The sequence below is a fragment of the Nannobrachium achirus genome (assembly GCF_963921795.1).
Source record: "Nannobrachium achirus genome assembly, chromosome: 11".
Classification (NCBI taxonomy): Eukaryota; Metazoa; Chordata; class Actinopteri; order Myctophiformes; family Myctophidae; genus Nannobrachium; species Nannobrachium achirus.
In genome coordinates, this window is record NC_137820.1 from 62,073,577 (window position 1) to 62,087,286 (window position 13,710).

The 13,710-nt window shown below is 42.5% G+C and overlaps 1 protein-coding gene across 1 annotated transcript in view; it reads right to left on the reverse strand.

Moving 5' to 3' along the window:
• The window catches only part of ppfibp2b (PPFIA binding protein 2b), an 87,061-nt gene that overhangs the window by 37,687 nt on the left and 35,664 nt on the right, over positions 1-13,710 (reverse strand). The window contains 1 exon segment of the mRNA XM_080736409.1: positions 8,572-8,715. Within this exon segment, the coding sequence (XP_080592535.1) occupies positions 8,572-8,715 (144 nt within the window).

The following is a 13,710-nucleotide window of genomic DNA, read 5'->3' on the forward strand; positions in this document are numbered from 1 at the left end:
TTTTAGCTCTGTTTATGGCCTACAGCTGTGAGATATTAACCACTTTAACTTTGGCATCCTTATTTTGGGCATGTCATTATAGGTGAAAATGAAATAAATAAATACACCAGTAAGACTCCCTAATCGGGAGATAAGCGACCGTCAGGTCGCATACACAAACTGTAGAAGGCAATGGTAGCCAATCAGGAAATGGGACAGATCCATGTTGATGACATGACATGTAGAGATACTGTGTACCGCTTTGCGTGATTTTATGGCAAAATCTGTAGGAGCAGTGTCCGAAAATGCGTTTAGCAAGAATCGGCCTCATGGTGGCGCTAGAAGAGGGTCATGTGAGAAATGAGGGGTGGAGGTTGTGGTTTGGCAGCCAGGGAGTGTGTGTGCAAAGTTTGGCATGGGGCAAAGGTGGCAGAGATATGAGTAGGGGAAAAGTGTGACGTGACTAGAGCCCGACCGATACCATTTTTTCCGACCGATACCGATATCCGATGTTGGAGAGTGCTAGAGCACCGATACCGATACGATACCGATGTTTTGTAAAAAAAAAAATTATTCATTTAAGATCATTTAATTGACAGCTCGCTCCTCGGATAAATGGTCAGATTATTGCTTTTTTTGTGCTTTTCATGTCAAACTTTAAGTTTGGTCGCAGTTATCAATTTCTATTGCTTGTTGGATAATAATACTCTTTTAATTTGGGGGTTCTGCTGTGTTTTGTCTCGTTTATGAATTAATATGTGTCATTATACTGCACTCTGCTGGATAATTCTGGTATAGGCCTATATAACTCAGGGTTTCATGCTCTATCCGCAGACACGTTACAGACAATTAACTCAGTTACTGCCAATTAAATATGCCTTCTTTGGGTTCTCCCTGCCATAAATCTCCATAGACTTCCATGTAATTTATAGTGCACAGATCATGCACGCCCATGCACAGAGCATGCACCATGTTTGTGCAGGCTGTTCACAGCTTTCAAACAAAAAAATCAGATTGGAAATCCGTTCAGGCATTCTTGAGAAAATAGCCATTATGTTTTACGTTTCATGTTATGTAAGCAAAGATGGCTGCCCTGTATGAAAGATGGGGTTGTATGGGGGGTGGAACATGCAAAATCGCAATTGAAATCATGTTTACTAGATTTAATGGGGTCAAAAAAAAAAAATATATAAAAAAAAAAAAATATATCGGTATCGGTGGAATAATTCACCGATACCGATACCGATACCGATACCTCCAAAACGACCGATATATCGAATTGACCGATATATCGGTCGGGCTCTAGACGTGACGTGACGTGACGTGACGTGACGTGACTGACAGACAGACAGACAGACAGACTGACAGCCGGTGGAGGTTTTGATAGTACAGTCGCAATAAATGTAAAAGAATGAAATAGCTAACATACAGTTTCCTGCCTAAAAACATTTTTTGTTGGGCAAACCAATTGTACTAAACTGCAGATTTATTAGAAGCATGTTGTTATTGGTTCTGTTTATGTGAATTGTGAGCCCCTTGTGTGAGCAGCAGATACATAATCCAGGAAGAGTCAAACCACAGTCAGGCTTTCTCACAGATGTCACTGACAGTTACATCCCGCAATATTTACTGTGAGAGTATCCTGTGTGTGTGTGTGTGTGTGTGTGTGTGTGTGTGTGTGTGTGTGTGTGTGTGTGTGTGTGTGTGTGTGTGTGTGTGTGTGTGTGTGTGCGCGCGTGAGTGCATGTGTGCGTGTTGTTTGCAGGGCAAACAACTTCATTTCTCATCTAACTCACTGTCCATCACTTCCTTTTCCCCCCATCTCTCTCCTCTCTGTCCACACACTCTCTCTTCTGCACCCCTCTAGTCACTGTCTCTCCGTGTCCCTGTCATGTTCAGTTGATGGCTATCCTGCAACTGAGTGTGTGTGTGTGTGTGTGTGTGTGTGTGTGTGTGTGTGTACAAGCACATCAGAGTATGGCCATCTATGTGTCGAAAATGCTTCATCTTGTTTGTTCAATTATAAAGAACAATCCTGGAGCTACATCTCTTGTGATAGTTTCACACACACACACACACACACACACACACACACACACACACACACACACACACACACACACACACACACACACACACACACACACACACACACACACACACACACACACACACACACACACACACACACACACACACACACACACACACACACACACGGCTTGACCACGAGGGCTGTTCCAGTGACTTGCGGTGCCACTGGGGAACAGAACAGCTGGGTGTCACAATGAACAAAGCAATACAAAGACACTACTGAAGACAAGCAAAGACTGCTCATACAGCAGTGTGTGTGTGTGGTGAGGGGGGAGCATGCATGCGTGCAGGCGTTGTCTGTCCGCCTGCATGCATTGCATGCGTGTGTGTAAAAGTATTACAAGGTCGTAGGCCCCTTTGGGCTGTAAGAATGTAAATGCCACTGTGTGTCTGACATCATGCAATGGCCTTTGACTTGAATACAGAGAAACTGATAGGAAGAATATAAACCAACACTGACAGAAAATAAACAGACTCCTGAGTTTGACTGACACTTTCATTATTACCAGTGACACAGTGACACGTTGATGACGTCAGTTCTATTGTAAAAATAGCAGATCTACATGCTCACAACGCCTTGCGTTGTGAGGCATTGTGAGCATGTAGATCGGGTATTTTCACAATTTCAGCCTCTAATAGTTGACAATTTGACCAATGTTTAATTTGTCATTTTATAGTTATTAAAAAGTCCTTAAATTGTCACTTTAGAAATGTGCTGATACCCGCTATACACTTAAACTTTATGTTGGTTTGTTTACAGTTGAGTGAGAAAAGAATGTTTCACATTAAGTTCATCAAATGGGGACGCCCCAAGATAATTTGGGGGGTCCCGACCCACAGTTTGAGAACCACTGGTCTATAGGACGAGTGGTGGAAAACGAGGTGGACACGGAAACTGATATCTTTTGACTGGATCGTCGAGTGGACAGGGATTATGTTCCAACTCCAGGACACCCGTACGCATCTTTTGAGCCCTCCCGCAAGCAAATCGGAGCAACGTGAAATATTCTATGATTTTTCAAAGGTTAGCGAAAATCTCTTAAAGCGTGGCAGGGAACGACCAAATGACTCTCTCCAAAGTTATTTGGATATATATATTCTATAATGCAACTGAAATAAATGACAATAACCAACTTGAATGGCTTTAACTGATTCAACAACAAGAACAGCATGACATAAGCTCAGTGCCCATGACAACACATGCTGGTGGCGAGGGGGGTCTTGTTGACAGCACTTTATTAGTCACTGACTGTCAGCTGTCTGTCTGTCTGGCTGGCTGTCTGGGACAGACTTTTGATGTTTACATTTAATTATTCAGGCATGTTCACTCAATCCCTGGGGGATACAAGACCATGTCCACAGTGATTTAAGCTCGACGCAACTCCCATGCCGCCCGACTTCTGTTCACTTTTCACATTAAAGTCTGCACTATTTAACTTTGATGTTGAACCCTTACCCTGCACAAGTGCAGAGGTTCTACCACTGATAGAGCCTGCCTGCCCACTCAGGGGAGAAATCGAATATTGGCCTTCGGACAGTAGCCTACCACTTATCAACCAGTAGTGGTGGTCATACCAGACCACAGGATCTAAGTTACTCAATAGAAAGTACAACCAAAGAAGTTGTGTTGGTTATATTGTATTAACATACTTTACCATACAGATCTGTCAAAAATAAAAATTCATTCACAACAAAAGTTATAAGGTGGAGCTTTAAAAGACCCCTAACATGACGTGAGCTGTTCATTTTCACACCGATTGATCTTAATTACACCTTGAGAAACTGAGGAAACTTACTTACTTACGGCTTATATTACACAAACAAAATAGTAAACAGCTGCATCCGTCTACAGTACATCCACGTGAAAGCTCAAATAGCAGTTAATTACATTACAGTATTGTCATGATTATAACCAGTAACACAATACGACCATTGTTGATGTTATAATATTATCTCCACCAGGCTGAAGGGAAGAGAGAGATTATATTTTCTGGCTTGTTTGTCTCACAGCGCGGCACCGAGTGCCGCGCTGCGAGCTTGTAGATCTGCTATTTTTGAAAAATCATGAAAATGAGTGCAAGTCTTTGAATGTCTTTGACCCGATCTTTGACCCGACTTCTAAATCCTTCCTCTAAATCATGCTGTTCTCAAACCTTTTCATGTCAAGGACCCCCGAAATTACATGTATTTGGCCGTGGACCCCCATCTCAAAATATGTTGTTCCAGGGACCCCCAGAAGCAAATATTTGAGTTACAAATATTCGCGTTTAAATAGATATATTCAAATACTTGCAAAAAAAAAATCTTGATTTTTCAAAAATAGCAGATCTACAAGCTCGCAGCGCGGCACTCGGTGCCGCGCTGTGAGCTTGTAGATCTGCTATTTTTCAGTAGTTAAATCAGTCAATAATCCTAGGCCTAAATGGGTTAAATCAGCTTCTGAGTCTCCAGCCCACCCAAAAATTAGAATTCCATAGAATTAGGCTAACAGGTACCTCTACACTCGCCTGATGACATGTTGGAGTTGACAGATGACTTGAGAACAGATCTGGCTAACATCAGACACACATTCTCACAATCACATTCCTCTCTGGTGGAAACCGCTCCAGCGGCATGTGCAGCAGGTGACATCACACAATCAAAACATCCGGGGACCTCCTCCCAAGTCAATAAATCCCAATGCTCTTAATCCACAAAGTCCCAGAAGTTAAATACACCAAGTATCCAACATCTATAAGTCTGCACAATTTTGGGTCTGGGAAACCCATCTGTTTTGGTTGAAGTGCTGGCTAGCTGAGACCACAGTTATTCACTGGGAAAAGCTGGTACTATTTCCTTTGGCTCAATGACAAACCCACCGGCAGATCACCCACAGTATGTATGTCTCTGTCCCAAACACAGCCCTGTGGACAACCTGATATACCTGCTTTCATGATGTCATTATTTTCTTTCTGTCAACCAGACTGTCAACCACTTAACCCATTTAGGCCTAGGATTATTGACTGATTTAACTACTGAAAAATAGCAGATATACAAGCTCACAGCGCGGCACCGAGTGCCGCGCTGCGAGCTTGTAGATCTGCTATTTTTGAAAAATCAAGATTTTTTTTTGCAAGTATTTGAATATATCTATTTAAAAGCGAACATTTGTAACTCAAATATTTGCTTCTGGGTGGTCCCTGGAACAACATATTTTGAGATGGGAGTCCGCGGCCAAATACCTGTAATTTTGGGGGTCCTTGACATGAAAAAGTTTGAGAACAGCATGATTTAGAAGAAGGATTTAGAAGTCGGGTCAAAGATCGGGCCAAAGATATTCAAAGACTTGCACACATTTTCTCGGTTTTTCAAAAATAGCAGATCTACAAGCTCGCAGCGCGGCACTCGGTGCCGCGCTGTGAGCTTGTATATCTGCTATTTTTCAATAGTTAAAGCATAAAATAATGGTTAAAGTGGTTAAAATCTAACGCGACTCGGGCGCGTTCCAGGTATTTGAGTTAAACCCTCTAGACTTGAGTTAGATCTGTACTTGGACCTCTTTTTTTCCATCTACACCTAATCACCTCACCCAAAATAGTCAATCTACAAGCAAACATGCGTTCTGAGGCTGAGCTTGTAGATCTACGATTTTTGTCTACGGTAATGTTCCCCCCAGAACATGGATGCTGATGGGGCTCAAGTTGTTCTAAAACTTGTTCTAAAAATCATTAGTCTGATTTGTGGTCCTACAGCACAATAAAAGTCTACATAGGACCGTCATGATATATAGGTGCTTTGATGTTTCTGTGTGCACTAGCTTGTTTCAACAGGAGCGAAAAGCCAGAGGGGAAAGGAAGTAAGCAATTTACCCCGAGTGAGAGGACATTATGCTCTGATAATGTCCTGTGTTAGGGGGTGATCGGACGAGGCGAAGCCGAGTCCGATAACCCCCTAACACAGGACATTATCAGAGCATAATGTCCGACCCCGAGTGGTAAATAGCTTTTCTACCACTTTTTCCCATATACATGAAAGAAAACACATAGTTGTAACTTGCAAGGATCTTAAGTTACAATCATTATTGCCTATAAAACTTCCGCCATAACAACAAATAGTGCCACAAACAACATCTTCTACTCACCACCAGATGGCGCCAACTCCATGCTGAGACAGATGTCTAGCTTACGCGACCGAGTATTTCCCGGTGAATCTGTGCGCAAAGGTGGGGGCCGATGGGCAAGGAGGGTTGCGAGCTTATGAGAAACAACTAAAATAAGACCTTAAAACCTGGCGAAAACAGTTGCGTGCATTAGCGCAAATGGAAAACATTCAATTAACTTCTGAAAAGCCTACACGGCCTTTAAACAGCGTGCATACGGTGCATTAGATGAGGATAAATGAAATCATTAAATGGAAATCATTAAATTAACTTCTGAAAAGGCTTCTTCTAAGCCTACACTATATAGCCTACTAAAAACGAGTGAATCTTGCCACACGTGAATAATTGTGGTTCAGTGGTTGTAAACAATAACACAGACAATATAAAATCCTTAGTCTAGTTGTGGGAAGAAAAGGATATCATCATCATCATGGCCCCAAATAACTTTTAAATATCTTGCAATTGGAGACGAGTCTCTTACTAAATCGGCAAGAGTGCCTCTCATTTTCAATACATAAAGGCTAAGCTATAGAACCTCTCCATCATCAGCAATAGTCAGTGGTGGTGCGTGTCCCCCAGACCCCCACACTCCCAAGCCCCCACCTTTGCGCACAGATTCACCGGGAAATACTCGGTCGCCTAGCTTACAGCTAAGCTAACGTCAGTTAAAAGCACCGTTCCGGCCGTAAATAGAGGCTGTTCGCTTCCAGAAAGGCATAGGTTCAGAGAAAAGGGGCTTTAAAGTTGGCGGATTGCATTGGATCCAAATAAATCGGCGACGATAGTACGCACGTTAGTAAACAAAGGACCGCTGCGACCGTCATTTGTTGGTGGGGGGAAAGGTGTTCCGACCATAGGGTTCCGACTCCCTCCTGAAGTCCCCGGATGCGTTCATCGCGTATTGATCTCGGAAATGTGCCTCATTTGCATGTACATCCGGGCATTTCACACATTCCGGCTATTGTGGCCTCATTTACTACTGTTTTAAGCCAATCACAATCCAGTATTTGAACACGTGACTAGAAAAAGTGGTAGAATAGCATGTCTACAGCAGTGACTTCTGTATAGAACATGTTATATACAGACACATGTGTTTCGTATAGTGTCAAAGGTTCTTGTTAATACTTTTCATTGGTTAAATATTTATAAAACCCACAGGCAGACTTAACCACCATGGCATCTCTATTGTGGGCACATCATTATAAGCAAAAACATTCAAAAGAAATTCAAAGACCTACAAGCTCAAAACGCACCACCCACGATGAACCAAGTTGTGAGCTTGTAGATGTACTATTTTCACTACTATTGCGCGACACTGTCATACAACTAAGTACCAGTAAGACTCCCTAATCGGGAGATAAGCGACCGTTGGTCACTTATCTCCTGTCACACTGCTGACATCAGTATGACATCACACCGTTCACAAATGACCCTTATATAAGACCGGCATTATCTACCGACAGATTAGTAACAAGATGTCAAAATCGTTGAAGGTTGAATCTCCAGATATGGAGATAACCAACACATCCCTCCATATATGGAGATAACCGACGAATCTCACTAAGTCTGACCTCACAAGCCCCATATTTGGACACGAACAACATATAACTCCATATCTAGAGACATAGCTGCTGACATCAGTATGACATCACACTGCTGACATCAGTATGACATCACACCGTACACAAATGACCCTTATATAAGACCGGCATTATCTACCGACAGATTAGATTCAAGCAGGATCTCGACTCTGACACAACTCATCGGCTCATAAGCATCACACTGCTGACATCAGTATGACATCACACCGTACACAAATGACCCTGACGGCACACACCAAGCAGTGTGATGTCATACTGATGCGGAGATATGAGCAGGGCAAAGGTGTGACGTGTGACGTGTGACCGACCGACGGACGGACGGCCGGTGGAGGTTTTTATACTAAACTGCGACCTCACGGTCGCAATAAGACAAGGCATTAATTAAACATAAAAAGATGAAATACAGAGATACAAATAGCCTGCCCGATATCAGCGATATGGTTGATACAATGTTAGAAATGTAAGTTTTTGGCCCTCAACCATGCAGAGCATTTTGGCAAAGATGGTTGCCCACCTCTATATCAGTTACATTAAATGTCTATAATAACTAAACTTACTATAAATATTAAGAAAAACAAAAAAAGCACAAACAAAAAAAGTGTGCTTGTTCCTGGTAACAGTAAAAGTCTGAGCATTACTTTAACTTGGAAACTGAGCATTAATTTAACTTTGAAAGTGTAAACACAATTTTTTACTGTGTAGCAGGGGTTAGGCGAACACACACGCATGCCAACACACACTATCCTTTAGTTTCCTTACCTCGGCTTTGTTCTGCTCCGACGAGTCCTGGTTGTGCGTGTTGGCGTGCACGTCGTCCATGCTGACCAGCTTCAGCTTGAGGTACGAGACCTCGTCCATCAAATCCAACTTCTGAGTCTCCAGCGACGTCCTGCTCAACAGCTCCTGAAACAAATGAATGCATTACATAAATGACTGCACACACACACACACACACACACACACACACACACACACACACACACACACACACACACACACACACACACACACACACACACACACACACACACACACACACACACACACACACACACACACACACACACACAGACAGACAGACACAGGCAGTCCTCATAGACATTAAGACGCACGTGAATAAACATGTACACACAAAAACACAGCTACTGTACTGTAATGCAGTCAGTATGACACTCAGCCAGTATGACACTCCACTGGGCACAATGTTCTTCCCACACTAGCGGGCTGGGCTGGGCTTGGGGCCAGGACCCCACATGGCTAAATATACACTCATACAGGCTAGCTAAGGACTCTATTAATAAATCCCTCTGTCTCCCTCTGGAATGGTAGAAAAAGAAAACAAGGGGAAAGAAAGAGAGAGAGAGAGAGAGCGCTAGAGAGAATACCGAGAGAAGGGTTGCGCTACATGCTGTTGAACTGTGACAAAGGTGTGTACAGTACATTTCTATTCACTGACTCACGCTAAACGTGCACGTCTCTTTCACAAGACTGTGTGCCGGGCCATTGCTTTCATTTCCTTGTCCAAACTACTAATCCAACTTCCGCTTTTCAAAGCCTGGCTTTAAGTTGTGTGATGTGCTGTTTGAGCCTCTACATCCATGGGAATGCAACTGGCTGGGGCAGAGAGATATACATTATAATTGGTGTTGAAGATGAAAACGTGTGTTCGCCTTACCAAGACATGAAAGGGAAAATGGACAAAGCAGTTAGCCTGAAACCAAATTCCTCTCTGGTTAACAACACAGATTTTATGTCAAACAATAATGTAAATCCTATTCATGTGTTGCATTTGTAGTCCTACAGTGAGTGGCCATATTGAGGAGCAACACAGGAAGGCACGTGCACATGTAACATGGTTAATAATGCTTCCACTTGCCCATGCATTAGATGTATATAGTGTTCCACCTTAAGAGTGTCCTGCCACCTTAAGACAGTTGGCGCGACTGCCTTTAGACGCGTGATTCCTAAACCCACCAGGATTGAGTTAAGACCCGCCTCTCGGAAACACGAGGACTTCCAGGAGTGGCTGAAATCCCTGCCTGACACATGGAGGGTGGATAAAGTCAGAGGCATGAAGACTTGAGAAAAGCCTTCATTTGCACAATGCTGTGCACAACTATTAATTTCTCACTACAGTGCTCAAAAACTTGAAACTGACTGTGCTTAATAAAGGGAAAACTTTGTAACTTTGCTAAAGAGAAAAACGTACTGAGAAAGCTATTAATTTGTCACTACTGTGCTCAAAATAAAAACTCTTACTGATTATCAGTTAAATTGTTATGGTTTGGATATGGCTTTGGGCCTATGCTGCGTGTATTATTGTAATGGATCAGTAGGTAGTAGGTACTTTGCACTTGAGCGAGCAGCACTAAGGTTCATGGGCACTTTCATACTTAAGATTATCGAGAGGAGGCGGGTCTTAACTCAATCCTGGTGGGTTTAGGAATCACGCCCTTTAGACAATGACGTTGTCTCGTTCACTTCCTATTCTCTCCCTGATATGAGAGCGGTAGGTTGTGTTTCTTGTGCTCTGGAGATAATTGTATTTTATTTTATTATTTTCGTATGAATATATGAATACATTATGTACACAGAGATATTATGACATATAATGATGCTTTAGATAGTATTCTAATTTCACTGGGTCTGCTCTATTTCCAGCCTGTGTTCAGCCATTCTATATGTCCAGAGCAGACCAGTGATTGATTTGTTTCTCTGTTTATCAGAATAAATCTGCTCAGATGAGAAATCCTGGTCTGTGGTGCTTTTCAACACAACGCACGATCACGCCTGTTACACACACAGACATCAAAGGGGGCTTGAGCCCCTGCCCTTTTATCCGTCTGTAAAAAGTGCCCTCTTCAGACCATGAATGTAGTTTTTACTATGGTGAAAGAAATGCAAATGCCCCCCTTTCCATGCCATACCTGAAGGCAGCATTCAAAAGAATTGCCTTGTACAAACTCTCCTGAACTTGAATGCAGCATATTATGTTGAAATAATTTCCCTCTCTGTGTAGAAATCCATGCCATTACACCAACAACTCCAGTATTCTCTTGATTATGCTTAGTTCAGTGTGGTATTAAACACCGAAAATAGCCGACCTCCAAGGAGGTTTGGAGGTCTGCTATTTTCGATATTTTCACCAAAAGGCCCTTTTTAGAAATGTCAGCCCCTGCCTCTCTAATATTCTCTGCACGTCCCTGAACACAGGTGTTCCGATTAGCATAGAACATTTAGGCCGGCTTTACACTGCAGTCAAATCCAGACCAAATCCGATTTGGTTCTCAAATCTGATCTTTTGGCCCGACTTTTCACACTGCATTTGCAAGTGACACAGATCTGTTCTGTGCGTTCTGACTGATTTTAACAGCGTCAGCCCAAAGCTGCCCTGCGTCTACATATCTGGTTTGGTTACCGTGGTAACGACGTCGGCGTCATGACGTCACGTCACAACGTTGACGCTAGTTGATCACATGTTCAGGAAATGCGACATAACAGACAAGAGACAACAAAAACCTTTTCTCTCCTTTTCTTCACTCTTGTGTTTCGCTCTTCTCTCTGGTTGTATCTATTTAGCTCACGTGTTTTCTCTCTCTCCTCTCTTGTTTTTCTCATGTGCTCAGCGTGCTGTAATATGCGCTGTAATTTCAAATAGTAAATAATCGCGCTCTGTAATGACGTCGGGGCTCCGCGCTTGGGTTGCGCAGCACAAGTGACGCTTGGCCAGTTTGATGTGGCTTGCATGTGACCTGCATATAGCTCAATGGGGTGGATGTGGTTGCTGCTTTCAGACTGAGTCAGATGTCCTCAGATCCGATATGGATCGGATTTGAAACTACCTCTGGATGTGGTTTTTCAAAATCGGATTTCATGTGACCTGCATGTGACATGTTTGGATTTAGACTGTTTTAAAAAAAATCGGATTCCACTTTTGAAGTGACTCAGATCTGATTCAGGCTAGATTTCAGTGGCAGTGTAAAGCTGGCCTTAGTTCTATGCCAATCAGACAATTGAAACACCTGTGTTGGTCCTCAACATGGTAGGACTACAAATGCCAGGGTTATTTTTAATCTTTCTTGTATCACCAAATAAAATCAATCAATGAATCAATGAGCCTCTGCTTATGCCTGTGTCCCTCTATAAAGCTCCAAGTCCAACATATTCAATGCTCCAGTCCTCACATTCAAACTAAAATCATACATGAGCCTGTAAGATCTTCTCAAAATATCTTACTGTGGGATAATTAATTGTGGTGAGCTTCAGGCCCGGTCAGCTGCATTCTATTCCCAATTTTGCACATTCTTCCTTCCTCTGCTGATTCTGTTACATAACTAACCAGCTGAGTGGATGTTTGCAGCAAATTGAGCTTGAGGAAAAACATGGGAAACCAACTGAAAAGGCAAGGTGTGTGTGTGTAAAATGTGGCATGGATCGATTCAACGGGTGCGGAGCTATAAGCAGGGAAAAACTGTGACGTGTGACGTGTGAGCACATTTGGTCATTTTTTTACATCTGGGGGTCCCCCAGGGCCAGGGGGGCTCCGGGGGTCCTTGGAGGTTGTAGTTTGGCAGTCAAGGAGTGTGTGTGCGAAATTTGGCATGGATGGGGGCAACGGTTGTGGAGATATGAGCAGGGCAAAAGTGTGACTGACTGACTCACTCACAGACAGCCGGTGGAGGTTTTGGTAGTAAATGCGACCTACGGTCGCAATAACAATATAGAGTACACATACACAATACACACACAAAAAGTATAATTTAATATTCATTATCATAAAGAGGGATTTATACTATTTATACTATTAGTCACGCGCAATGTCGCCGCACACGATAAAGTATATCAAGTACTTGAGTGATCCCCCCCCCCCCCCCCCACTCTTCACCTATTACCGTAGTTGAATGACATAATATTTATTTTTTACATTTTGAAACTTTGCCCCCAAAAATATGTTAGCAAGGGTAATTGGGTTAAAATAATTTTTTTATACAATTTACAATTTAGGCATTTAGCAGACACTTTTAATAAGCAGGTAATACATCAATATAATAAGCAAGATAATATGTCAGTACATCAACAACAATATAACAAGCCATAGGAATATCAATCTAGAAAAACAATAATCACCTAGCACCTAATCAGTAAAAAACTTTTCTAAAACCTAAAAATGCTATCTAGCTTCATGTATGGTCATTGATGGTCATTGAGGGAAGGGGAGTGTTTCAGTAGTGCTATGGGTTTAGGTGGAGTCTGAAGAGGTGAGTCTTCAGTCCACGGAGGAAGCTAGGGAGAGAGTCTGTAGTTCTAAGTGTGACAGGGAGTTTATTCCACAGTTTGGGGGCCAGGAGGGAAAATTGTCTAGGACGAGTGGATTTTTGTCCTATGGTTTTTATAAAATGGTTAAATTGTGATATTATCAAACAGACTACAATCATCAGATCTACATTTACCAAAAGGAAATGCATGCATTTCACTCTGACCAGAAGCAGGATAAAATGTAACCCCGCCGGCCACGAGAATTAATGACCAGAGGGGGTAAACCAGAGGCATTGATCTCCCACAATCCCCTGCAGCAAATCCAAGCCTGACCAAACCGACCAATTGCATTTCATTTAATTTCCTTCGCTAATTCCAGCCCTGAGGTCATTACACCATTCTCTCAATTCATTGAATTGCTACCAATCCTGCCTATGTCTGTGGCTCAGAACTAGACCTCAACTGAATGAAATCAGTTGAACATTTAACGCCCAAAAGTTCTAGGGGTGAATGGACCGTGATGTGTTCACTATTACACAAAGCTATGTTCAAAATCAAATACTATTTACTTCAGGTGTTAAATAACTATGGTAAGGCACACAGGCCGACTCGAAGCCAAGACAATATACAATCACACATAAC